This window comes from Capsella rubella, unplaced genomic scaffold, assembly GCF_000375325.1.
Source record: "Capsella rubella cultivar Monte Gargano unplaced genomic scaffold, Caprub1_0 scaffold_1, whole genome shotgun sequence".
NCBI classification, from domain to species: domain Eukaryota; kingdom Viridiplantae; phylum Streptophyta; class Magnoliopsida; order Brassicales; family Brassicaceae; genus Capsella; species Capsella rubella.
In genome coordinates, this window is record NW_006238923.1 from 5,969,185 (window position 1) to 5,992,813 (window position 23,629).

The window sequence follows — 23,629 nt, forward strand, 5'->3', positions numbered from 1 at the left end:
GAGTAGGCAGAAATCACGTGCTCTAATCACATGACCACCATCCATCCTCTTAAGCTTCAAAGCAGTTAGGTAATGTGTATATGTGGTGGACCTTTGTCTCTCTCTCTGAACATATGATATATTGTATCATTTGTTTCAATGTAGATGCTGAGGAATATCATCATCATCATCAGTAAATGATTAAGAATAAGATAAGTATCTCTCGCCATCTGATTTAATAACAGCAGTCAAAGTGAAGATCACGTGATCAGATCCCAATAACTATGTGTTCAAACACATATATCTTATTCTATATAGTACCAAGCTTCAGAAGTCTCTCGTCTCTCTCTCTCTATTTCTCTTTCTCGGTTACACTCACAAGAACAGAACATAACAGGTACAAGTTCAAAGGTTTCAAGACTCCTGAAGATTACAAGAAGAAAAAACTTACAATGAAGAGATACTGTTTAGTGGCTCTGCTTCTGTTACTTGTAGCTATCTTTAGCAGCAAGTATAGTGTAGAGGGCCGTTCTCTGTTAACGATGACACCTTCTGGTCAAGCTGTAAGAGATTTTCAGATAAGCAAGGAGATGAAGAAAGAGCCGGTTAGGGGAGAAAAAGATAGCTTCAGAAGAATCCCAAGGAGTGGCTCAAACCCTATACAGAACAAGTAAAAGAAGTAACGAGACACAATATTTTTATTTTTGTTTGGTATCAGCAAAGATGGGTTTTAGGGTAACTGACATCAAGAGAGTTTCTTTGTGTATCAGGTGTAATCCACCAGTAGATGTTGAAGGAAGTAGGAACCAGCAGGTCACAGCATCAAGAAAACCTTAGGCATCAGTTGTTTTTTTCTTTCTTCTTTTTTGATCTTAGATCCTCCACGTTTTATTTTCCTTCTATTTTTGTAGAATAGGTACCTAGACATGTGTTTCTTAATGCTGTAATCTACTTGAAATATATAAACTCTTTTATCTTCTTTTAATTATCGTGCATACAATTTCATTGATCAAGAAAGGAGGAAACCTTCAAATTCTCAATTTTTAGTCTTTGTGTTCATCTTTTCTTCTCTGCTTTTGTGATTTCTTTCTTTACCATACCATGTTCGTATCAGTGGTGTTTAAACCCTTTTAAGTACACAATGATCAACCTATTTCCTTGTGTTATTATGCTCTTATGCTACAAATGCAACCTCAGAGTCAAATCCGTAGTATCAAATGTAAGTTGTTGTACCAAAATATAGGATATTTTCTCAAACCAAGTACAGGTGAAAACTAAGTATATGCGTATTGTTTAGCGGGCTGTCTTAATTTCCGCTCATTACTTCTCAGTTCTCACTGCAGAACAGCAATAATGAATTATTTTTATAATCACAATGAAACATAAGAACAAGACTCGATGAAACAAAAACAGTTGGCTATTCAAGCTCAATGAATCCATTTCAGTCATTGAGAAGGAAGACGCTGAAAAAAACTGAAGCCGCTTTTATAGCTTTTTTTTTTAAGCGTACAAAGGTGACGTCGTGTTGCTGTTTAATAACATGATGAATTTTGTTCACGAACAGGTTGGGCCGGAAGAGAATCTGAAACGTTATTCGGCCCAATATGAAAAGGACATGCATATTAAAATTAGCGAGATTTGTAAACAGCGATTTAAGCGCTGACCCCCGAACAATAAAATTAAAACACATGTTTTTGTCTTAATCCACGATCCAGAAGTTGTTTATAGTCGGTTTTAATTGCTCAATTAATATATTCAACTAAAAACCACTATATAATTACATAAATGGCATAAGAAAAATCAAATTTTGGATAAGGAATTGTAGAAACAAATCGAAAAAGACAAATACTTTTTTTGACAAATATAGGAAAGAAAAAGGAAAAAAGCAATAAATTAATAAATATTCGTTTGAAAAAAGGCAAATTCCATAAATTCCAAATCGGTGGACGAACACAAAAAAAATGTCAAAATCAGTGTGAAAAGGAGAGAGAGAGAACACAGGAATTGGGAACTTTCATCTTTTTGAACAAAAACAAAAGAGCAGCAAAATCTAAATTTAGTTTGAGCAGCAAGCAAAAATATAAGTATAAATCCCTGATCACACAACACAAATGCGGAGATTCGTGATTGGTCAAGCCAAAAAGCTCGCAGATCAGACTCGTCGTCGTCATCACCACAAAAATCTCACCTTTCTCTCTCATCTTCCTCCTCTTCCACCTTTTTCTGCTCCTTCCGCTTCTTCATCGCGTCTCTTGTCTTCTTCTTCTTTTTCCGATATGTCTGCTTCCGATTCATCTTCTTCTCTCCCAGTTACTCTTGACACCATCAATCCCAAGGTGAGTTTTTTTTTTTTTTAATTTCTCTCTCGCCTTTCACTCCTCTTGTTCAATCCACAATACTTTGATATTTTGGAGTTAGTGATTTCGCATTCTGGGTTTGGGTTTTTCTTTTCTTTTTTTCCTCGATTGATCTGGGGTTCTGTTTGTAGCTAGCTTTGATTCTGTTGTATACTGGTCTGGAAATTAATGATTCACGCTTTGGTAAAGCGAAGAACTTTGTTTTAGTTTCTTAAAGGTTGCTCTGTATTTGATTTAGGGTGTATTGAGAACATGTTTGTGTTCTTAAGGTTTATGTTGTCGATTTTATTCGTTATATGATTCGTATCCTCGTTGACGCCTTGGTGGATTTATTTCTTTTACGTATTATATCACTAGGCAATCCTTTGTTTATATACTCATATAAAACTTGGACTTTTTGAAATTCTTTTGTTCTTCAGCTTTTTAGGATGTTAAAAAAAGTCTGTTCCTTTCAGGATTTTTATGTTCTTCCTAGATTCGATCTAAATGATTGCTTAATCCTTACTTTTTCTCCCTAATTTGTTGAAACGATTAGCTCATACTTTTCTAATCGAATAGTTGCTTGTCAAGGAACAGTTCTGCATCTGAATCTAGCTTGAAGCTTTTGGTTGGGTCTTTTATTCTAACAATATCGTTTCTTTTTTGGGGGATCGTAGGTTCTCAAGTGTGAGTATGCTGTCCGTGGAGAAATTGTCAACATTGCTCAGGTAAACATCTTTGTCCTTGATTGTATTTTCTTTACAGTGGATACTGTTTTGCTCATTTTGATTTCTGCTTTCATCTCACAGAAATTACAAGAAGATTTGAAGATTAACAAGGACGCTTATCCCTTTGATGAGGTACATTATAATCGGTTTAGTCCTTTTTCGTGTTGTCTAACTTGATTCTTATCATGAATAAAGCTTACAAGTTTCTATGCTTTTGACAGATAATCTACTGTAATATCGGGAATCCTCAGTCTCTTGGTCAGCAGCCTATAACATTCTTCAGAGAGGTAAACAAGTGAGCTTCTATGGTGCTATTTTTTCCATATGTTACTTGTAAGTTAACTTGTAACATCTATGTCTCAGGTTCTTGCACTGTGTTCACACACAGCCCTGTTGGACGAGAGTGCAACACATGGTTTGTTCAGGTACCAAAACTGGTTTATATGTTTTTACATCAGTATAACTTTCAGCTTCTGAATCGTGTTTCTTTCGTGGTATAAGACTTGTTTAACATTGATTGCAACTTTTTTTTAGTTCTGATTCAATTGAGCGGGCTTGGAAGATCCTGGACCAAATTCCCGGGAAAGCGACTGGTGCTTACAGCCACAGCCAGGTTTGTGGCATTATAACTCTTGATAGCATATCTTTCTTCCTCTCAATAAATGATCCAGCCTCTTAATCTTCTGATTCTGCCTCAGGGTATCAAGGGATTACGTGATGCAGTTGCTGCTGGAATGGAAGCCCGTGATGGTTTCCCTGCTGATCCTAATGATATTTTCATGACAGATGGCGCAAGCCCAGGGGTAATGATTATCAAAATTCTCTAAACTCGTAGAATTTGGAACACCTTGTTTTGAAGGTGACAATAATGTTCCTCTCGTTCTAGGTTCATATGATGATGCAACTTCTCATAAGTTCAGAGAAAGATGGAATCCTTTGCCCTATTCCTCAGTACCCATTGTACTCAGCATCGATTGCCCTTCACGGTGGAACTTTGGTATGTTTGTAATGTCTGTTTCTGATGATGATAACAGTTTGACTGATGACTATATTGCCTGGGGAAATTAATCTACTTCTGAGTTTTTTTTTTGTCTTCTGATTGTTTTCATCTTCTTTGGGTAGGTTCCATACTACCTTGACGAAGCATCAGGATGGGGTCTTGAAATATCTGAGCTAAAGAAGCAACTTGAAGATGCTAGGTCAAAAGGCATCACTGTGAGAGCTTTGGCTGTCATCAACCCTGGAAACCCGACAGGGCAGGTAAATGGATCTTTTGAGACTAAAACTCACAAATCTATATCCATGCAAACTATCGACTTGTCTAAATGTGACCTCTGCTATTCTCCTTTTAAGGTTCTTTCGGAAGAAAACCAACGTGACGTTGTTAATTTCTGCAAGCAAGAGGGTTTAGTTCTTCTAGCGGACGAGGTTTATCAAGAAAATGTTTACGTCCCTGACAAGAAATTTCATTCCTTCAAGAAAGTAGCCCGGTCTATGGGCTATGGTGAGAAGGATCTTGCCTTAGTCTCATTCCAGTCTATCTCCAAAGGTTTGAAACAGAACAAATATCTCAGTCAATTGATAAGGTTCTCATTATTGCGATAAGAAATTAATCTTAAAACCGGATTCATACTTTCGACAGGATACCATGGAGAGTGTGGGAAGAGAGGTGGTTACATGGAGGTTACTGGATTTACTTCTGATGTAAGAGAGCAGATCTACAAAGTTGCTTCTGTGAATCTTTGTTCCAACATCGGTGGTCAAATTCTTGCTAGCCTCATCATGAGCCCACCCAAGGTATAAAGCATCTACAGTATATGACTTTTCTCATCACAGATTCACAATTGATTTCATTTCCACCAAGTGGCTTGAACTTGCATCAGATAATTGACTTTAACAGCTTTTATGAAATTGTATCAGCCTGGTGATGATTCCTACGAATCATACATCGCAGAGAAGGATGGAATTCTCTCGTCTTTAGCAAAACGTGCAAAGGTTAGCCATATTATAGAGAATTAGGACTAATCATTAGATGTTTCTGTTCTTAATGCGTTTGAATCCTAACCGTGCAGACTCTTGAAGAGGCTCTAAACAAGCTAGAGGGCGTTACATGCAATAGAGCAGAAGGAGCTATGTATCTATTCCCTTGCCTTAACCTTTCACAGAAAGCGATTGCAGCTGCAGAGGCGGAAAAGACAGCACCAGACAACTTCTACTGCAAACGCCTTCTAAAAGCTACTGGAATAGTTGTAGTCCCTGGTTCTGGCTTTAGACAGGTTTGAAAAAAGAAAAAGCTTTTGCTCCAAAGAACTGAACCAGAAGCTCGACTTACAGTTACTGATCTTGTGTGTTCTTTTCTTTTGGTTTGATTTAGGTACCCGGAACATGGCATTTCAGGTGCACTATACTTCCCCAAGAGGATAAGATTCCAGCGATTGTTGACCGTCTAACTGCGTTCCACAAGAGCTTCATGGATGAGTTCCGCGACTAAGCATTCTGTTTTGAAAATCTCTCTATATAGATATATGATCAATCTTGAGTAATAATAAGAAAAATGTCACATTCCGTTTCGTTTTCATCGACATTGTGTTTACAGAAGCTTAAGATGTGAGAGCATTAGTTAGTGCTCTTCTCTTCTTCTTGTTCACCTTATGTTCTCTTCTTTTTATATTGCCTGATAGTGATAAACCATAATATATTATTGAGAGAGCTTTTATAAACAGTTAGTCGAAGTGTAATCTTCTTAGAAACATGATTTTATATGTTAGAACTATAGTTGAACTCTTTCATCAAAGTTATGATTTCAGAGAATCAATTTCGTTCTTCTTCATTTAAAATACATGTATAAAAATGTCAATAACTCTGCATACGATTGTAGAAAAAATAGTCATGATTACTGATTAGTAGAGACAAAACAGCTATTACCTGCAACTTGTTTCTTTGTGAAATTGGACTTTTACACTAATACCTCCAAATTCCCTTAATAACACAGTAGGCAGTAATCACGTTCTCTATTCACGTGGCCACCATCTCCGAAGTTTCAAAGCATGCAGAGTTGCACATGAGTTAGGTAATGTATATGTGGATCTCAGGTTCTCAAGTATGAGTATGCTGTCCGTGGAGAAATAGTCAACATATTGGTCAGTGATAAGACTGGATGTGATGAGGCCTGAATCAGCTCAGCTGGATACCCGGTCCAACGTGAAAGAGGAAACCAACTGCATCATGTTTAATATATGGATTAAGCTAAGACTTACGTTTCTGTTTTGAATTACGGTTTTTTTTTGTTCTGTTTCGGTATGTCGCGCAAATAAGAGTGACCTTTTTTTTTTTTTGTTCTTAAGGAACCAGCATCAACCTTTTACCATTTGTCGGTAGTTGTAAGAATCACTTGTTTCGTGTGTTCTAAATTCTAAGTGCTTTAATTATGAGGTATAAAAACAGTTTTTATTTCTCCATTTTTCATATTCATCGCCATATATTTTAATTTTGGCTCTCATATAATCCGTATATTATGACAGCCAAAACTAAAACTACAAAGCGCAGGCTTTATTCTATGGATGAAGAAAAACATTGGAAGCTGGATTGCCTGATTTGATACTTTTTTACATTATGTGTGGTTCAAAGATTAATAATTAAAACAATTTAATTTCAAAAGTATAAAGTATACAAGAAAACAATGAATAAAATATAAATAGCATAAAATCATATAACTAAACGCATAAAACTAAATCAAATACTTGAGATCGGAATAATACTCTTGACGAGTAAACAACCAAGCAATCAGCCGTTTTGACCTACACGGCATCGCGTAATCCCATCCGTCGGATTTTCCATGTTTTGCATATCCATCGTTGGTTTCCAACCCATCATGTTGATAGGCCATGCCGGAACAATCTCAACCGGCCGATCGTTGCTCATGGCAATGATCTTTTTCCCTAAATTTTCTCTCAGCACACTCAATGCTGCGATGTAATCTTCAAGCTCCTCCTCTGGCACACTCTCCACCGGACGCTCCCACCACGGCCTCTTACTTTCCTCCTCCGCCACGTTATTACCGGAACATCCCTCCAATTTCACCGGACTATTACGAAGATACTTGTCGATCAATGCGTCCACATGGCCAAACCTGTAAATCCTATTGCATCGAGAGAACGTTATGACGGCGATCTTTGCACCGGTGAGAACGCTCAGTTCAGCTGATTTCTTGAACAGCCCACGGCGCCGTTTGGAGAACGTTACTTGTCTCTTGCTCTCTTCTATGATCTCCTTGATCTCTATCTTCTGTCTACCTCGTGTCGTTTTAGGGGTTTTTGTTGTTGATGTTGTTGTTGTTGGCTCCTTTTTTGGTTTACTAACCGCCTCGTTAGGGATTTGGAAGGGATCCTTGGACGTCACGCACGTCATCGACGATGTTTCTCTCTCTTCTTCCATGACCAAAGCGAGCGAGAGCGAGAGAGATAAAAGAAAGTAATCATTAGGTTTTTCTTGGACGTGGGGTTTTATAGTTGTTCGTCGTTATGTTGTAATAAAGGCAGTTGTAAGATTTTGCTTCATATATGGAAACTTTGGTATTAAATGCACCGCCAATTATTTAACATTTTTTTCGGAATGATTCCATGAATTAATGGTAGCCTTTCGATAAAATGTAGGACACGTCTTTTCTTAGACACATTTTATAGAAATATATGTATGTCCGAGATACTACTTCCCATTTTACTCGTTCGTTGAATAATCAATTGTGATACACGTAATATTTTCATATAATATATAGTCCACTCAAAGATAAGAGAATCGCGTTTCACCATATCCATCATCACACACACACGTATAAGTGTGACGTGCATGTATGATGCATGCCATGCCGGCAGAAGAAAGTAATACGTATGTGGTATGTATGTGACACGGCTTCTTGCTTACGTTAGTTAACTTAAAGAATCCCAAAAATCACGGTAAAATATCTAAGGATGGTCTAAATGACGAGTTAAATATTAAAACCAAATGATCTCAATCGTGACCAACAAGTGACCGATTATATTGATTGAATGATGATTACAATCTAATAAACTGATCTAGATCCATATAATGGTTAATGGAAAAAGAATATATATGTATGGGTTTAATTACTAGGTAGTAAATTAATAGTTGATTAATCAGCTAGCGAAAATTTTACACGTTTGAAGATAAATTGATTCATATATATGAATGCTGCCAGTTTTCTTAACTACGTTAAGCAATAAGCAGGTTTGGAGAGCCATTCATTTTGTATTGGAAGTTCAAAAGAACCACTCAATTTGGTATAAGAAGATAAAGATCATAAATCATATAAAAATCGATATTTTTTATTTTGACTAATGCGGTTGGAATCGGGAGGATTAGTTGACGATCAATGGAAATAATAAGATATTTTAAGGAAGCTGGACTTAAAATCTTTTTTTGATTAGAGTTTTGTATGCATAGTTAACAGTTCGATGTGAATACTGTGGGAAGATTCTCTTTGTTTGGGCGGAAGGGTAAAAAGGTAAACCTCAAAAATAAGATTTTCCCTATATTATCGATTCCGTTGAAATGGTCAACAACATCGCGCGGAGACAGGCTAATAAGTGGAATCAAATCAATTACAGAACAGAGGTTCGAAACAGCGTAGTTGAGAGAGTAGATAAAATGACGGCGGTGATGAAGAAGGCGGAGGAGCTGGTGAATAAGGCGATGAAAGGAAACGATGCTTCTCATGACGCCTGGCACGTGTGGAGGGTCCGAGACCTTGCTCTCTCCCTTGCTCGCGAGGAAGGTCTCTCTTCCAACTCCGACTCCATGGAAATTGTGAGTTACAATTTAAACCCTTAATTATCTATATCACGATTCTAGTTCATTGGTGCCGATTGAGTATTCTTCTTCTAGTTAGTCCTTGTAGTAATATTTATATATAGATTGTGAGATGTACCATTTCTGTTGGATTTTGTAGGTGGAGTTAGCTGCTCTTCTCCATGATATAGGTACCATATCTGTTTCCCCCTCTTCTTTAAGCCATGTGTTTATACTCCAGAGATTGATATCATCTCTTGCTGTCTATCTTGTCAGGTGATTACAAGTACATAAGGTTGGTTTCTTCAAGTCTTCTTTTCTTTTGAGTAGCTCCAGTCCCTTGCCACATTCTTGATCATACGATATAAAAGTGTTTACTTTACCCCTGACACTCTCTATGTTCCCCTGCATTTTTAACTTTGTTTGAACTAACCTGGATGATTTGATACACTTCCAAGAGCTTCTGGAGTAGTAGATTAATTCATCTGTTTGCAAATGCTTATTTATATTGGATGCCATTAGGTGAGGCTTGTGAGATATTACTTCTGCCAGATTTGCTCACCCTAGGAGTAGTTAAGCTCTACTAACTGGAACTTACAGTGGATTTATATAGTTAGAAAAATATGAGTGATGAAGACTAAATTTCTCTGCCCCTGACATGTGGCAAAATAATATTAAAACCGGGATTCAGAGACCCTTCAGAAGCAAAAATTGTTGAGAATTTCCTGGATGAGGAAGGTATAGAAGAGACCAAGAAGATGAAGATACTAAAGATCATCAATGGAATGGGTTAGTTTTCAGCATATCCGGTCTCTAACTTGCATGAGTTTTCACTGCGTCTAAGTAATAGTGTATGGTTTCCAGGTTTCAAAGACGAACTAGCTGGGGCAGCACTCTGCGAATCTCTTCCAGAATTTGGGGTAGTTCAAGACGCTGATCGCCTTGATGCAATTGGTGCCATAGGTAAAGAAGAATGCTATCTTGTGTGTAGAGTTAGCTTTTTTGATATGTCATTGCCAAATTATCTGCTGTAAATAATGTCATTTTCTATGCTAGGAAATGTGTGCTTGTAGTTGCTGACTAGTTGTTGTTCTTCTCTTTCCGATTTAGGAATTGCTCGTTGTTTTACATTTGGTGGAAGCAGGGACAGAGTGCTTCATGATCCTGAAATCAAGCCCCGGACAGAGCTAACCAGAGAGCAGTACATTAAGAAAGAGGAGCAAACGACCATTAATCACTTTCATGAAAAACTCCTCAAGCTAAAGAAGCTGATGAAAACCGAGGTATGATTAACCGGAAAAACAGTTCCATAATGTGTATGAGGGAAGTTTATTCGATTTGAGATTTGAAAGTGGCGGGACTTAATATAAAATTATCAGGCGGGTAGAAGGAGGGCAGAGAAAAGGCACAAGTTCATGCAAGAGTTTCTTCAGGAGTTCTATCAAGAGTGGGATGGCTCTGCTTGAATAGTTAAGAATGATGCATGAAGAAGAAAAGCAGTGGAATATGTGACATATCATATGTCAACCGGTTACTTATTATTAACTGGATTTAAATGAGTAAGCTGTCTACCCGACAAGAACCGACCGATCTGTGGTTTACATTCCTCGTCATAATTTTACATTGTTAAAAACGCTTTTGTTTTTTTTATAATCAAATATTTTTAATAAATTTGCTAATAATTAGGTTTAGCTTAATTTTTATTTTGTGAATGGCAATGATGGTGGAATGAATCAAGGTTTACATGATAGAGAGCCTGTCTTCTTTATTTTGTTTGTTAAAGAGAGAGAGAGAGAGAGAGAGAGAGAGAGAGAGAGAGAGAGAGAGAGAGAGAGAGCCAAGTCTTTTTCTTTTTCATATTTGTTTTTGACGCCTACGCAAAGTCAGTTGTTGTCTTTTTCGTAAAGGGTTTTTATATAGTCAGTGGTTTAAATATTGACTTTCCATTTTCGTCTCTATAAGTCTTCTTCAAATTATATTAGTGGAAGATGATGATACCATCTAACATGACTTAAAAAAAGATGTCTTCTGGAATTTTTGAGTGGGTTAAGTCGTTGCGAGGCTATCATCATCGGTCGGCCATAATTTAACATTTACATTTTTTATATGAATTTGTATTTATTTTATATCAAACTGACATGATTTAAGAATGTATTGACGAAAGTTATTGTATTGTAATTACAATTATGTAATGTGTTTCGTTTGTTGGATCTCTCATTTGTATAACAACAAAAATGCTACTTGCACGTCTCGGTAAAAAAAAAAAAAATTGGTAAGAATTCTTATATACTTAGCTAAAAATTTTGCAGTAATGTTTCATTCAGTTTTTGTTTTTCAGACAATTATTCCCCGAGAAATTTTTTTGTTCTGTTTAGGACTTTGCTTTAAAAATCAGTTGTTAAGATAAACTATATTATATATGAAAGAGAGTTAACTTCGTACACAAGGAATTTGTTTTGAAATTAATTAAAAATATGTAATGCATAGAGTTGATTATTCACATTTAGACAAGTCGTTTGGTTTGTAGTAGTTACAATTAAAGAAAAAAAAAATGACTAATCGCGTATAGATACGATTTAATACCATTCTACAAAAACACACATGTCCAACATCAAGAGGATTAGTGATTCAACCCATCGAACAGGTCGGCCATTACGCGTTCATTCTGTGATTTTAATAAGGCTGATCTAAAACTCAGCCGCTTTTTAATTTTACACTTACAATAATCAATGTATGAAAACAACGAATATTCGTTGTTACCGTACGGTTTATTTTTTTTAGTCAGAACTCAGACGAAAGAGTTGTGTAAATAGAACGGAAAGTGAGTGAATTCAAAAAAAAAAACATGTTGATTGTGCCGTGGTGGTATGGTAAAAAAAAAACTCGTCCATCGGTCCATGTACGTATATAGTTTTAGGGTAAAGGTCATTATAAAATTCCATTAGAAGTATTGCTAATCAGTTTAGAATTAGTCGTTTAAGTATATCGGAAGCTGGACCAAGATGAACTATATAATAATAAAACAAAAGAATTAAAAAGAACAAAGATCGTGAAATATATTAATAAAGCTAGCTTATAAGAAAAGATCATCATCATCATCATCATGAACTATAAATTATTATGGATGTGAATGTGAATGTGATGTTGGTCCCGATCTCTCCCTCCATGTGTTTAGCGTGCATCTCTTCGATACGATTCAACATTTTTACATTCCATACGTTTAAAAAAAAAAAGAACTGCACGGTTTGGTTAGCTGATCAGGTAAACTATAGTATTTACATACCATTCTATATATGTATTCGGTTTTAACAAATCGTTTCATAATTTGATTTAGAAATGGTCTATCAACTGAAAATAGAAGATATATAGTAGGAATGTAGAGGAAACAGAATTTTAAAATATTTGACAATTAGAAAAGGTGAAAAAGTAAAATTTGATGTATAAACAATTGAAAAGAAATCAGAAGACGCAAAAGGCAAGGACCTTTTTTAACAAAATAAAAGAAAACGGCGGCGTATCGTAAAGGCTATAAGTAAAGGGGGAAATTAGCGCCCAAAAGGTAAACAAATAAAAGCTAAATTATTAAATTTTACCATTTTTAAAAAGAAAAACAAACAAGCAAACAAGTAGTCATCTCTCTTCTTCGCCTTGGACCTGGTCACCATCCTTCGACGGCTCCACCCCTCTCTATCATCCTTCCCCCGAATCCTCTTCTTCGTCTTTTATCTCTTCCTCTCAATTCCAATACCCATTTTTCATTTCTTCTTCTAATCCCCTCTCGCTTTTTAGTTTTCCCGTCTGCTTCCGGGCTGTTTATCATCCACTGATTCGTCGTAATCGGGTCGGAGCTTTTCATTCAGACTTCGGAGTTTCAGATTTTATCTGGTCTGATGGGATCAGAGCCTCGGTTCGAACCGAGGCCCCAACTGATTGACTTGCCCGTTCTTCAGAAATTCAAGCTCTACGCTACTCCCTCGGTAAACTATTCACAAACTCAAAAAGCCTTCTCTTTCTTTTTATTTCGTTCAGATTATGATCTTTGATTATGTGGAATCTTGTTGTTCTTCTTCGTCTCTTTCAAACTTATCTTGATTTGCATCAATGCCAATCTTTTTTTTTTTTTTATCCCATAATTGCGTTGATATCTTCTTTTACTGTTACAATTAAATGGATTTTGTTTTTGTTTGACATTATTGCACAATAATTGGATTTGAATTCTTTAAGATGCTTTTTTTTTATCGTTCGATGATGATGACTCTGTTGTGCTTGCTTGGTGGTTTCATATGGTTGTAGTGTAAGGTATATGAGCCTCTAGCTTGACATTATGTACATAGTCTTTGGTTCTAAGTATTCTAATCATTTACAAACTTTTCATCAGCATGTTGCTTACATGAATGTTGGCCAATATTTCTAGATTTCTCATGTGAAATCACTACCTTTTTGACTTTTAAAGTTGGTGAATATATGTGTATTGTTGTTGTGCAGAATTTTTATTTGATTGGAAGAGATGAGAACAAAAGCTTCCGGAGGATTCTTAAGATTGATCGAAGGGACTTAAACGAGTTGAATTTATTCGAAGATCCTACAAGGTACACAAGAGAAGAAATGCGCGAACTCAAAAGGCGGATGATTGTTGGGAACGAGGATTCTGGTGGCTTTAAAGCAATCGCTACTTGCTATGGTATCATTGGTAAGTCTCTTTCTTTACCTTCCACTGTTTCTTGCCCTTTCCCATTGTTTTGGAGGTGTCAGTCAGTCAGTGTATGGCTCTGAACTCATGGGGGAAATGTTGATTCTTGGGGGTGCAGGGTTTGTGAAATTCTTGGAGCCTTATTACATGCTGGTCATAACTAAAAGAAAGAAAGTGGGTGAGATCTGCGGCCACACAGTTTATGGTATAGCTGAGAGTCAAATGATTGTGATTCCACATCCTTCCATCCAGACAAAAGTAGCCAAGTCTGACGCCGAGCAGAGGTATTTTACCGATAACTCTTCTAATGGTTATGCTATTTCAAATGAAAACTCTCTGGTGTAAACTTTAGCAGAAGGCGTATCCGAAATGTATTCCCCTTTCTCTTTGTAGGTACAAGAGGCTCCTAAGCGTGGTGGACCTTAGCAAAAACTTCTACTTCAGCTACACATATCACCTCATGTATACCCTTCAAAAGAACATTGGCAACACTGAGCGAGGAAACGTTCATGACAACACAATGTTCGTGTGGAATGCCTTCTTAACACGCGAGATCAGAAGGATCCTGCAGAATACCATATGGACAGTTGCATTGGTATACGGATTCTTTCAGCAGGTAATTGTCAAATGCATGCCTTTATCAATGCTTTAGACTGGAGTTTTTCGAAATTTTTGGTAACCTAAAGTTTTCCTCAGAACATAAGACCTAATAATGGTTACTGATCCTTTGCTTTGTCTAGACTAAATGTTCAGTATCTGGTGAAGAGTTTGTCTTCACTATCATTGCTCGGCGTTCACGGCATTATGCTGGTACAAGGTATTTCTTCCTTTTGAAATCTTTACCTGCTATGTTCTTCTTCTCTTTGTTTCCTCTCTATTTTGTGTCACGGCCTACTTGTTCTCTAACATAATTGTAATATTGGACTTACGCAATACCATATTTCAGTACTCACTCTCATAGATAGGGGCTAGTCTTGATGTGCTTTGATCTAATCTCCTCCTTGTTAATGTGCAGATATTTAAGGCGTGGTGTAAATGATATAGGCAGAGTAGCCAATGATGTTGAGACGGAGCAGATTGTTTCCAGAGTGGTTCCTGCAGGTGAGAAAATCCCAATAACCTCAGTTGTGCAGATTAGAGGCTCCATACCCCTATTTTGGTCACAGGAGGCATCTGTTTTCAACCCACAGCCCGAGATTATATGTAAGCACAATATGAAGTTGCGGAAAGTTTCCTGAGTTTTTTCTTATTTTACCTTAATACTCTTGTTTTTGTCTTTTATGGGACACAGTGAATAAGAAGGATGCGAATTACGTGGCTACCCAACACCACTTTGAGAATCTGAGACAGAGGTATGGGAAGAGGATAATAATTCTGAACCTCCTAAAGGTAGGCTCTCTCATTTTAGACATTGCTTCTGCCTGTCCTTGGGTTATTGAAAAGATAAAGTGTATATACCGTTGCTATTTTGTGTTATCAGACAGGTGAGAAAAAGCATCGGGAAACCATCTTACGGGGAGAGTTTGCAAAGACAATCCGATATATTAACAAAGGCGCGGACAAGGAAAATCGTTTAAAGGCAATCCATTTTGATCTAAGCAAACACTACAAAAAGTACTGCATTTATGCACTCTTTAAGCAGAATTAGTTTGTAACAAGTATTTATATACTAGAATTGTTAAACAGTTTTCCTTTAATTTGGCAGAGGAGCAGATGGTGCATTCAACCACCTGTGTATCTTTTCAAGGAAAGCCTTGGAATTAACTGACTTGTTTTACTGTAAAGCTCCTTCAGGTGTAGGAGGTGATGGAGTAATTTATGATTCGTTTTACAAGTAAGTTTGGTATGCTATGTATATAGCAAAAGCAGTGTCAGTGTAACATTAGCTGTATATTTACTGATTGCCTCTCTGATAACATAGTTTTAAATTTATTTCACGTTTTTTGGTAAGTCCTAATACTAATGCTACTGTGCTTCAGTAACCCTCTTCCCAGTCAAGATGAAGAGGCAAGTAGTCCAGAAAGAAAAACTTTCAAGGCGGATATATATTTGCTCCAAAATGGGGTCTTGAGGACAAACTGCATAGACTGCTTGGATCGCACTAATTTTGCGCAGTACGCCCACGGATTGGTAGCTCTTGAGCATCAGCTACGTACATTGGGCATCTCAGGTCCTCCTGTCGTCGATCTTAATAATCCTCTGGCAATAGAATTGATGGAAGTTTACCAAAACATGGGTAATACACTTGCGCTGCAGTATGGTGGCTCGGAAGCACACAGCAAGGTAAATTGGTTTACCAACACATTTTCTTACTATGCTTTAGATGGATCTATGAACTGTGAGTATCAACTTTAGAAAGTTTATGGTATACAGATGTTTTGTGATCTGAGAGGTAACTGGAACATGGTGAGGAGGCAGCGTGATTTAATCACAGCTATGCGTCGTCACTACAATAACGCGTATCAGGACAGTGATAAGCAGAATGCCATCAATGTGTAAGCTCCGTTTTACAAACTACTAGTTTTGTTTTTTCGTCTCTAAATTTGCTACTTGTTCACTTAGTCTGAAGATTGTCTATCTTGACAGGTTCTTGGGGCATTTCCGGCCTCGATTGGGGAGGCCAGCACTATGGGAGCTGGATTCTGACCAGCACAACATTGGAAGATCTGGTTCAAACTTGGATATCGAAAATATGAGGTACCTAATTTTGTTGAAAATTTGGCTAAACCAGAAGTTACTCTAAGTTGACTTGACATGTAACTACAAAATATTAATATATCTTTATATAATATGAACTGCAGGCCACTAATTAGAAGATCATTTTCTGATAATATTCTCATGGACTGTGAGTTGAATCTGGAGGAGCTGGTGCGCGAAAATTCTCAGCCTTCACATGAAGGGTTAAATGGGGGTATCTCAGGAACAAATATAGATTTCCCATTCTGTGAAACTGAACCAGCTTCTCTAAGGTATGAATCAGGTTATCTTTAACATGTTTGAAGCATTTATTAAAACTCTTTTCTAAATTTTTCTACCTCTCTGTTTGATCACATCTTCAGCTTTCTTTCGGTTATGCGCAATGAAGATCTTTTAAGAGAAACAGGGTCAGGGCAGATGTTTACAGGCAGTTCCTCTAATCATTTATCGCACAGGCCCAGTGATGTACCTGGCTTTGCTCACTCGTACAAAACTAAATTTACTCCAGCGGAAGAAATATTTGAACGTTGCAGGTAAAAAAATTCGTCCGTATACATCTTTGCTTATAGCATTATAGCATTCTGATACATTTATGATGTTCAGACATGAATTATCTTTCAAAGTAAGCCTTGTAATGTTCTAAATGTTTCTTGCAGCTCAAAGTCTTGTTCCTCAGATAACTTGTTCACCGACCTGGATGAATCCGTTACTTCGTTAACTGATACAAACTCCAGTTTTGATGTAATTTCTTCCTTCATCTCCACAATCATTCCTATTCAAGTTATCGATTTTTCTCAAAGACACTGACCCGATTGGATCTTTCCCTTTATTTACAGTTTCCTATAATTGGTGGTTCTGATGTACTACCTGGTTTCTCAAATGAATTTGCTCGGTGGGTATTCTCCGGAAGACCATGGTAAAAAGGGTGGGAAGAAGAAAAAGTGACTTGCATGGGAAGGTTACGGTGGTTACTTGACAGGTACTACAGGGTTGAACAGACATAATAACAGGACCGCACACCATAACAGCAACATCTTGTAAATATCCGACTCACCTTTGTAAAGGTCCATCGTTTTTTTTTTTTTGCTCCTAGCAAAATTGATTTCTTTTTCTTTTTTTCACCACCACCCACAAAATTTGATTTTGTTTTGGTTTGGTATAGACTATAGAGGGTTTGGTTTGTTGTGTCCTATTTTTCCGTAAGTTATTACGGCCCATTCTTGAACCAAAATATATCAATAGTGTGATTAGAAGAAGTTGGAACGCATCATAAGCGCAATGTATTGAAAAAGGTTACCAAGAAAACAAACTTAGCAGTTAGCACCATCACATGCAAGACGAACCCCTGGTGGTTTTTTATACTATGCTGCACGATCGAAGAAAGGACACCGCATGATGCCCCGATACTAGTACAGCAAATATACTTTCCCAGTAATCGAACCAAAAAGTTTCAAAACTCATTTAGCATGATGGTTAGTGGTCGTTAAACCAAAGAAGTTGTGACGCAAGAAGAACATATTCCCAACTGGCTTATTTGCTCTTGCAACTAACTTATTTGTTCAGAATATATTTGTATTATCATTAAATATTTCGGTTTTGTTGGCTGTTGGCTGGCAATTGTTCGCCCACCATACAGCTGTTTTCTGAGACAAAAATAAAAATACACACTTCTGTTCTTCACTGTTTGAATTTAATTCGATGATTTGTTGGATTTAACAAAACAATAAAAAGTTCAGTCAATAGAGTTTGGTATATATGTTAGAGACACTGCATTGTCTGCGAGGTCCAGGGTTGTGTCTACAGTTCATCATTTATATTTATACCTAACGATTTCTTCATTAGGAAATATTATAGCGTTAGGTTTTTGAAAATTTATATATCTAAATTACAATGTCAACATTTAAATATATAAACTACCATTTTAAAAAGTACAACATTTTCGAGTAGAGAGTACACATTGAACCGATTACAGAGTCAAATGCACATAAGCGAAATATTCTTTGCGTTTACTTGGATAACAAAGTTATAAATCTGGATTCCATTTTTAGTAATTCATTACAATGATTACAACTGCTAGTTAATCACTACTATTATGTGATAAACTAATGACGCTCGGGGTTTATGTTGTCTTTGGATTTCTATTAGACTAAACTGTTTAAATACTAGTTTGTAATATAGCTAGCTTGGACCTCCTTCAATTATTAGCTTATCTTTCAACAATTCGTAGTTCGATATAGACAGACGCTAAGGTTTTCGTCCACCAAATAAATTATCTTTTGCTTTTTTTATGATTTCGATTTTCGAATTTGTTTTTATTTACGAAAGTACAAATACTAAGAACTAAAAAAAAAATGTATGGACCGCCTGTTCAAAAGAAGAAACTGTCCCATATAACTCTGTCCCTTTTTTTATCATCTGTTGTTCCGTTTTGGTTATTACAAAAAAAAAAAAAAACACTAAATTATTTTATTTTTTTGTATAAGAATGTAAATATCATTTCAAGAAATGAAAGTTTAGGCTAAATTATTAAGTTTTTGTGGGTAATTCTCTTGGGTAATTTACTATTTACTAGTTATATACAAGGCCAAAACCATAACGTAGTAGACATGATATGATCTTTAACTCGTCGATAACCCTTGGTCCGATACATTTTACACCGATACATTTTACACAACAATACACAAGAGCAGATTTTCCAGGCCACATGCACACGTACGCACATATCAACATGCATACATATATATTATATAAATATTAATTAGATATATTAATTAATTAGAATAGAAAAAGGAGACACTAGCTAGTTTTACAGATTCTGTGTAGCCATATCTTTCTTAGCTGTTCTGTTTCTCTATCTATTCTCTCTATATAAATACAAACGAACCCAATACTTCGTTTAGGTACCAAGAAAGTTAGTTTCTCATCTTCCATATACCTATACCTCATATTTACTACTTATGGCTATATTCGGGAAACTGACAAAGCTCAAGTCAGCCATAAAGAAATGGCCTTCCTTGACGAAGAACCACCATTCAACCACCGTGTCCACCGCCTCCGATGGCTCAAAGTGCGACGATCTCCATATGGTTTACGTCGGAAAGTCACGAAGACCGTACATGCTTAGTTCCCACATCATTGCTCATCCGCTTTTCCAAGAACTACTTGATCGGTCTTCGAGATTCATAGAAGAGCGTCACGATCAAGAGACTGTACTAGTAGCTTGCGAAGTCGTATTGTTCGAGCACCTGTTATGGATGCTCAAAAACAGTTGCTCCGATCTCGGCGATGATGATGACGATCGCGAAAAAGGATCCGTCGAGGAGTTGGCTGAGTTCTATACTTACTGACGGCGGAGTACGTACAATTTACTATTCCACATGATCCAAATGCGGCCACAAAACCATTTTCTTTGCTTTGGATATTTTTCCCCGAGCATTTATTTAGATTAACTAGTAGTCTTAACTAATATTATAATTAATTATGTCTAATATACTAATAATCAAATCCATAAAATGATGATATTGTAACAATGCTAAATAAAAGTGATCTTTTATATTGAGTTTACTCTGTTTGATGTACGTGTACTCGATAGTACGTACGTATTTATTTTTGTATACGCGTGATATTATAGTTTCCGAAACTCGAAAGAATGAAATTCGCCGCTACTGAGATAATGCGGAGGGTCACCCAATTGCACGCACGGTCCTACTTGCCTTCCTAGTGGCAGCAATGATTATCATGGAAATTATTATTTAATCTAATCTAATAAACAAAAGTTATCTTATAATATTACGTACTAATTACTTCTATAACTGTACAGGTGTGCCCCATTTATAAGTTTTTGTGATGATCGTTCATATTTTTCTCATATAGTCTTCTTACGTCTACAAAGTATTTTGTATTTGTTTTTGTTTTGGGTCAACAGTATTTTGTATTTAATCGCCGAACAGAATTCCTATTCATCATTCAATATTTTAACCTTTTTTTTTTTCAATGATTAAAATTTTCTGTATAAAAAAGATGGACAGTTTGTGAAAAAAATATTAAAAGAACCAGTATTTTACTATATTGCGCATGTATTGCCAGTATTGGAGAACTTGGGCCTAAAAGGCCCATCTATGCTATAAGATTGGCCAAATGAAATGATATCGTATAGTAGAAACGGCGACGTGCGTATTCGTCTTCAAGTTTGACTGGTTTATCGGAAAACCGAGGCTGGTTTGTGCGACGGTGACGGCAAATCCAGTTGAGTGAGTTCCTAAAATCCTCGCTGCATTTACTGAAAATCCTTTAAATTTAAGTTCGTGATTGTGTGTGCTAATCATTTTACTTGTTCTAATCATCAGATCTTCTTGTTCTGAGCTCTTTAATTGTTTTTCTCCTGTGAATTTCGGAGCAGAAGATGAATTGTAATGGAGATATTTTTATTAGCTTATGTGATATGTCACGGGTTTTTTTCAGAAGGATTTGCGACAAGTTGGCATTTTTTAGTGATGACTTTATCGGTTTTTTGGTTTACAAGGTGTTTGTTGAAATGCTTCAATGGGTATATTAGTCTTAGTCACTACTTTATGCTCCGGCTCCTAATAGTGCTAGATCATATCACTATAGACTCAGGCTTCTTCGATTAGTAAGTTCTGTTTATACTGCGTAATCTTCTGATATAGCTAACCTTACACTATCTTTTATGTACTTTTCTTGGAGTATGATTCTGATCATGGAGTTTTTGTGTGTGTGATTTGGTGGTTGACATTGAAATATAGGAGCTTTAATTCCTAACAGTCCATGTTTTTATATCTATACAAGGTTTCTTCATTTTCATCTGGACATGTCAAGGTTTCGATCATTGTTGCAAGCCTCAGTAAATGCGACAAAGAAGGGTATTCACCTCCCACTTTTCCGTCAGTTATGATGCTTCCTACGTAATTCTTTGATCTATTATTTTATTTTTGTTTGTGTCGATGCTTCCTTCTTTTCACTTGCGCTTGTGCTTATAGTTTTAATCAGTTACTGACAGCAAGTGATGTTTGAGGAAAAAATGATGTTGGTTCTGTGTTATAATACTTACAAATTTTCAGGATTATGTTTTTTATTTCTCTATTAGCTTTTATGGTACTGAATGTAGCTGGGAATGCTAGTTTCTGACTTATTTTCACCACTCTGCAAACTGTTAGCTCTTACGTGGAACGTTGAAGAATGGGTACCACCTGCAGAGAAGCATATATTTAAGTTTCACTCTAAAGAAGACTTAAAGAAATGGCATCTCTATTCTGATTCTGAATATGGAGGTACTTAAGCCGACAGGTTCAAGCATCTGCTCCGTAAAGATTGTTTCTCTTGTTGTTTATCCTCTTCATTTTCATGCATTGTTGATTTATATGAAAAACTACTGAGACAAATTATAATTTCTGAACATTTTCATTGCAAAGAAATTCATTGATATGTGAATAATCCGCCATGCATATACTATTTATTTTGTGGCAATATGTTTAATACTTATTTTACAGGATTATCTTCTGCTTCCTTGGAGATCCCAGACAAAGGAGATGGATCAGATTACGCTGGTTAGAAACTTAGCATTTCGCATGTCTTTGTCAATGAAAAATATAAGAGATTTCTTCTATGCTATGATACCATTGTTTCTTAATGTGTTGTTTTGTTTTCTACACTGCTTCACTTAGTCATGGATTTTCATCCAAATGTCGTTATAGGAATTTTCTCGGGGAACCTATCTGTAGAACTTAGCGAAGGATCAAAATGGAACATCAGTCGGAGTGGTTTCTGTGGAATGCGCTCAAAGAAGGTTATACATAGCTTTCCTTCTTATTCAAAACCCAGTTTCTGCATTTCAGTTATTTTTTTTTGAAGAGAATAAGAAAGTAAGGGTTATTGTATTTCTATCTTTGTTTTGTAACTGGTGCCTTTCTGAGGCAGCTGAGCGTTCTATTGCAACATATACTATTTTCCTCTGCTTTTGCAGTTTGACGGCTTCATTGATCTCGATGGGTATGATGCAATAGCCCTGAGGCTCAGAGGAGATGGAAGATGTTATATCTCTACTGTAAGTTTCATGTTGATACTCACCTTTCCTTAACTCGAGAAGAAACAAGAAATGTTGGTAGGAGCAAAAGAGGTGCTACTTGTTGTACTAAACCTTGAATATAATTCAGATCTATACTGAAAACTGGGTGAACTCACCGGGGCAAGCAGAAGATAACTCATGGCAAGCGTTTGTTTTTGCTCCAAAGAACGATTGGTATATTGCTAAGGCAAGTCCCTACTTCTATAGATGTTACCCAACCAAGAGCGTTAGAGTATTTTAAATTTGACACATCATTATTTTGCTGGTAAGTCTTTAGATAGGAATATTGTTGAACAGGACATATCGTGATAATGAGTTTGCTTGAATGTTTCTCTTCAAGTCTTAAGGCCCATTAATAACCCTGAGGTTGAATATATCAGATCCCACTAGCTCGATACTTGCCAACATGGAGAGGAAATGTTATAGATGTGGAAATGGAGATGAATCCAGGTCGTGTTCTGGGAATGTCACTGTCGGTAAACGCAGAAGGTGGTGCGGTTGGAGCAAAATCAGGAGCAGGTGACTTCCGAGTTGAAATAGACTGGATCAAAGCCTTGAGATTGCCATGAATGTTGAACATTATAGCAATGCATGGTGTTTTTATTGTTTCTTGGTTTTAGCTTGTAAAAAGATACTTGATGGCCAGAGAGCATTGTTGTGTAGCGGCAAAGTTTGTTACAATTTGGAGCCATGTTTTTACAATGACATAGAATAAAGATTGACTAAAATCAAAGATATGATTTACCTTATGTTTATTTTAGTCTAATCCTTGTCGGTCAACTATATATAGTTAACAATGTGATGGTATGGTCGTGATAATTGAATGTGGGAGAGTACGAGGTCATGCTAAATTGGTGGAAGAAAGAAATTAATAAAACTGTATTAACGTGTTTTCCATTATGAGAACTTGCAAAATAGAATAGGATATTAATGACTAATGACTATTAGAACATCTATCAGCTTATTTATTGAACAGAAATATCAATAAGAGTACGTAGTCCACACATATATATAATTTTCAGGCAATGACATTTGTGATATGGTGTTGCTAAAAAGTAGATGCAATTCTGAAAAGGAAAACACGATTCAAAAGTTTACTGTATAACATAAATAAAAAGCTATGTGTATGGAAGTCTACATATAAACATATATAGGTTAATCGCCTAGCTGGAACCTTAGCGGTCCTCAAATAATCTCTCTAGCAATCTGTGTTTATCGTCTCTTTAAGCTAGAAGAAAGTCTCCGAGTCCACCCAACCAAGTACCAACAAAGTAAAAAAGAGGTTCGAGAGAGAGAGACACACGTGTAAACA

At 36.4% G+C, this 23,629-nt stretch overlaps 7 protein-coding genes across 10 annotated transcripts; 6 read left to right on the top strand and 1 right to left on the bottom strand.

The window, feature by feature from the left end:
• The first annotated feature begins 35 nt into the window (after positions 1 to 35).
• LOC17897313 lies at positions 36 to 967 on the top strand. Of its 2 annotated transcripts, XM_023789497.1 has the most exons (3): positions 36 to 69; positions 145 to 649; positions 750 to 967. In XM_023789497.1, the coding sequence occupies exons 2-3, from the start codon at positions 264 to 266 to the stop codon at positions 814 to 816; spliced, it is 453 nt and encodes a 150-aa protein (XP_023645265.1). In that variant the 5' UTR covers positions 36 to 69; positions 145 to 263; the 3' UTR covers positions 817 to 967. The 2 variants fall into 2 exon arrangements, with proteins under 2 accessions (XP_023645265.1, XP_006304920.2); XM_006304858.2 differs by lacking the exon at positions 36 to 69 and having other exon boundaries at positions 92 to 649.
• Positions 968 to 1,944: 977 nt separating this feature from the next.
• On the top strand, positions 1,945 to 5,767 carry LOC17898997 (alanine aminotransferase 1, mitochondrial). The gene is made up of 14 exons (XM_006307126.2): positions 1,945 to 2,315; positions 2,993 to 3,043; positions 3,125 to 3,175; positions 3,265 to 3,330; positions 3,407 to 3,468; positions 3,578 to 3,656; positions 3,742 to 3,846; positions 3,930 to 4,040; positions 4,166 to 4,303; positions 4,397 to 4,592; positions 4,686 to 4,840; positions 4,964 to 5,038; positions 5,116 to 5,319; positions 5,418 to 5,767. The coding sequence occupies exons 1-14, from the start codon at positions 2,091 to 2,093 to the stop codon at positions 5,532 to 5,534; spliced, it is 1,635 nt and encodes a 544-aa protein (XP_006307188.1). The 5' UTR covers positions 1,945 to 2,090; the 3' UTR covers positions 5,535 to 5,767.
• A 1,029-nt stretch (positions 5,768 to 6,796) lies between these two features.
• On the bottom strand, positions 6,797 to 7,477 carry LOC17899724 (agamous-like MADS-box protein AGL61). The gene has a single exon (XM_006305839.2). The coding sequence runs from the start codon at positions 7,475 to 7,477 to the stop codon at positions 6,827 to 6,829; it is 651 nt and encodes a 216-aa protein (XP_006305901.1). The 3' UTR covers positions 6,797 to 6,826.
• A 1,069-nt stretch (positions 7,478 to 8,546) lies between these two features.
• On the top strand, positions 8,547 to 10,519 carry LOC17899288 (uncharacterized protein YpgQ). The gene is made up of 8 exons (XM_006304068.2): positions 8,547 to 8,564; positions 8,668 to 8,866; positions 9,009 to 9,039; positions 9,125 to 9,143; positions 9,540 to 9,637; positions 9,713 to 9,811; positions 9,959 to 10,131; positions 10,228 to 10,519. Exons 2-8 carry the CDS (start codon positions 8,708 to 8,710, stop codon positions 10,312 to 10,314), a joined length of 666 nt encoding a protein of 221 aa, XP_006304130.2. The 5' UTR covers positions 8,547 to 8,564; positions 8,668 to 8,707; the 3' UTR covers positions 10,315 to 10,519.
• A 1,892-nt stretch (positions 10,520 to 12,411) lies between these two features.
• LOC17899898 (phosphoinositide phosphatase SAC5) lies at positions 12,412 to 17,425 on the top strand. The gene is made up of 16 exons (XM_006306013.2): positions 12,412 to 12,825; positions 13,334 to 13,538; positions 13,657 to 13,822; positions 13,932 to 14,154; positions 14,279 to 14,355; positions 14,554 to 14,741; positions 14,830 to 14,927; positions 15,019 to 15,152; positions 15,244 to 15,372; positions 15,518 to 15,821; positions 15,912 to 16,033; positions 16,125 to 16,235; positions 16,340 to 16,507; positions 16,598 to 16,768; positions 16,892 to 16,976; positions 17,072 to 17,425. The coding sequence occupies exons 1-16, from the start codon at positions 12,739 to 12,741 to the stop codon at positions 17,153 to 17,155; spliced, it is 2,352 nt and encodes a 783-aa protein (XP_006306075.1). The 5' UTR covers positions 12,412 to 12,738; the 3' UTR covers positions 17,156 to 17,425.
• A 1,694-nt stretch (positions 17,426 to 19,119) lies between these two features.
• Positions 19,120 to 19,762, top strand: LOC17898555. Its single transcript, XM_006305799.2, has one exon. The coding sequence runs from the start codon at positions 19,193 to 19,195 to the stop codon at positions 19,580 to 19,582; it is 390 nt and encodes a 129-aa protein (XP_006305861.1). The 5' UTR covers positions 19,120 to 19,192; the 3' UTR covers positions 19,583 to 19,762.
• A 619-nt stretch (positions 19,763 to 20,381) lies between these two features.
• LOC17899976 (probable complex I intermediate-associated protein 30) lies at positions 20,382 to 23,072 on the top strand. Of its 3 annotated transcripts, none has more exons than XM_006303286.2 (8): positions 20,382 to 20,485; positions 21,042 to 21,115; positions 21,410 to 21,523; positions 21,743 to 21,799; positions 21,947 to 22,038; positions 22,216 to 22,296; positions 22,406 to 22,504; positions 22,698 to 23,072. In XM_006303286.2, the coding sequence occupies exons 2-8, from the start codon at positions 21,064 to 21,066 to the stop codon at positions 22,884 to 22,886; spliced, it is 684 nt and encodes a 227-aa protein (XP_006303348.1). In that variant the 5' UTR covers positions 20,382 to 20,485; positions 21,042 to 21,063; the 3' UTR covers positions 22,887 to 23,072. The 3 variants fall into 3 exon arrangements, with proteins under 3 accessions (XP_006303348.1, XP_023645509.1, XP_023645510.1); XM_023789741.1 differs by having other exon boundaries at positions 20,398 to 20,480; XM_023789742.1 differs by lacking the exons at positions 20,382 to 20,485; positions 21,042 to 21,115 and having other exon boundaries at positions 21,410 to 21,539.
• Positions 23,073 to 23,629: the final 557 nt, after the last annotated feature.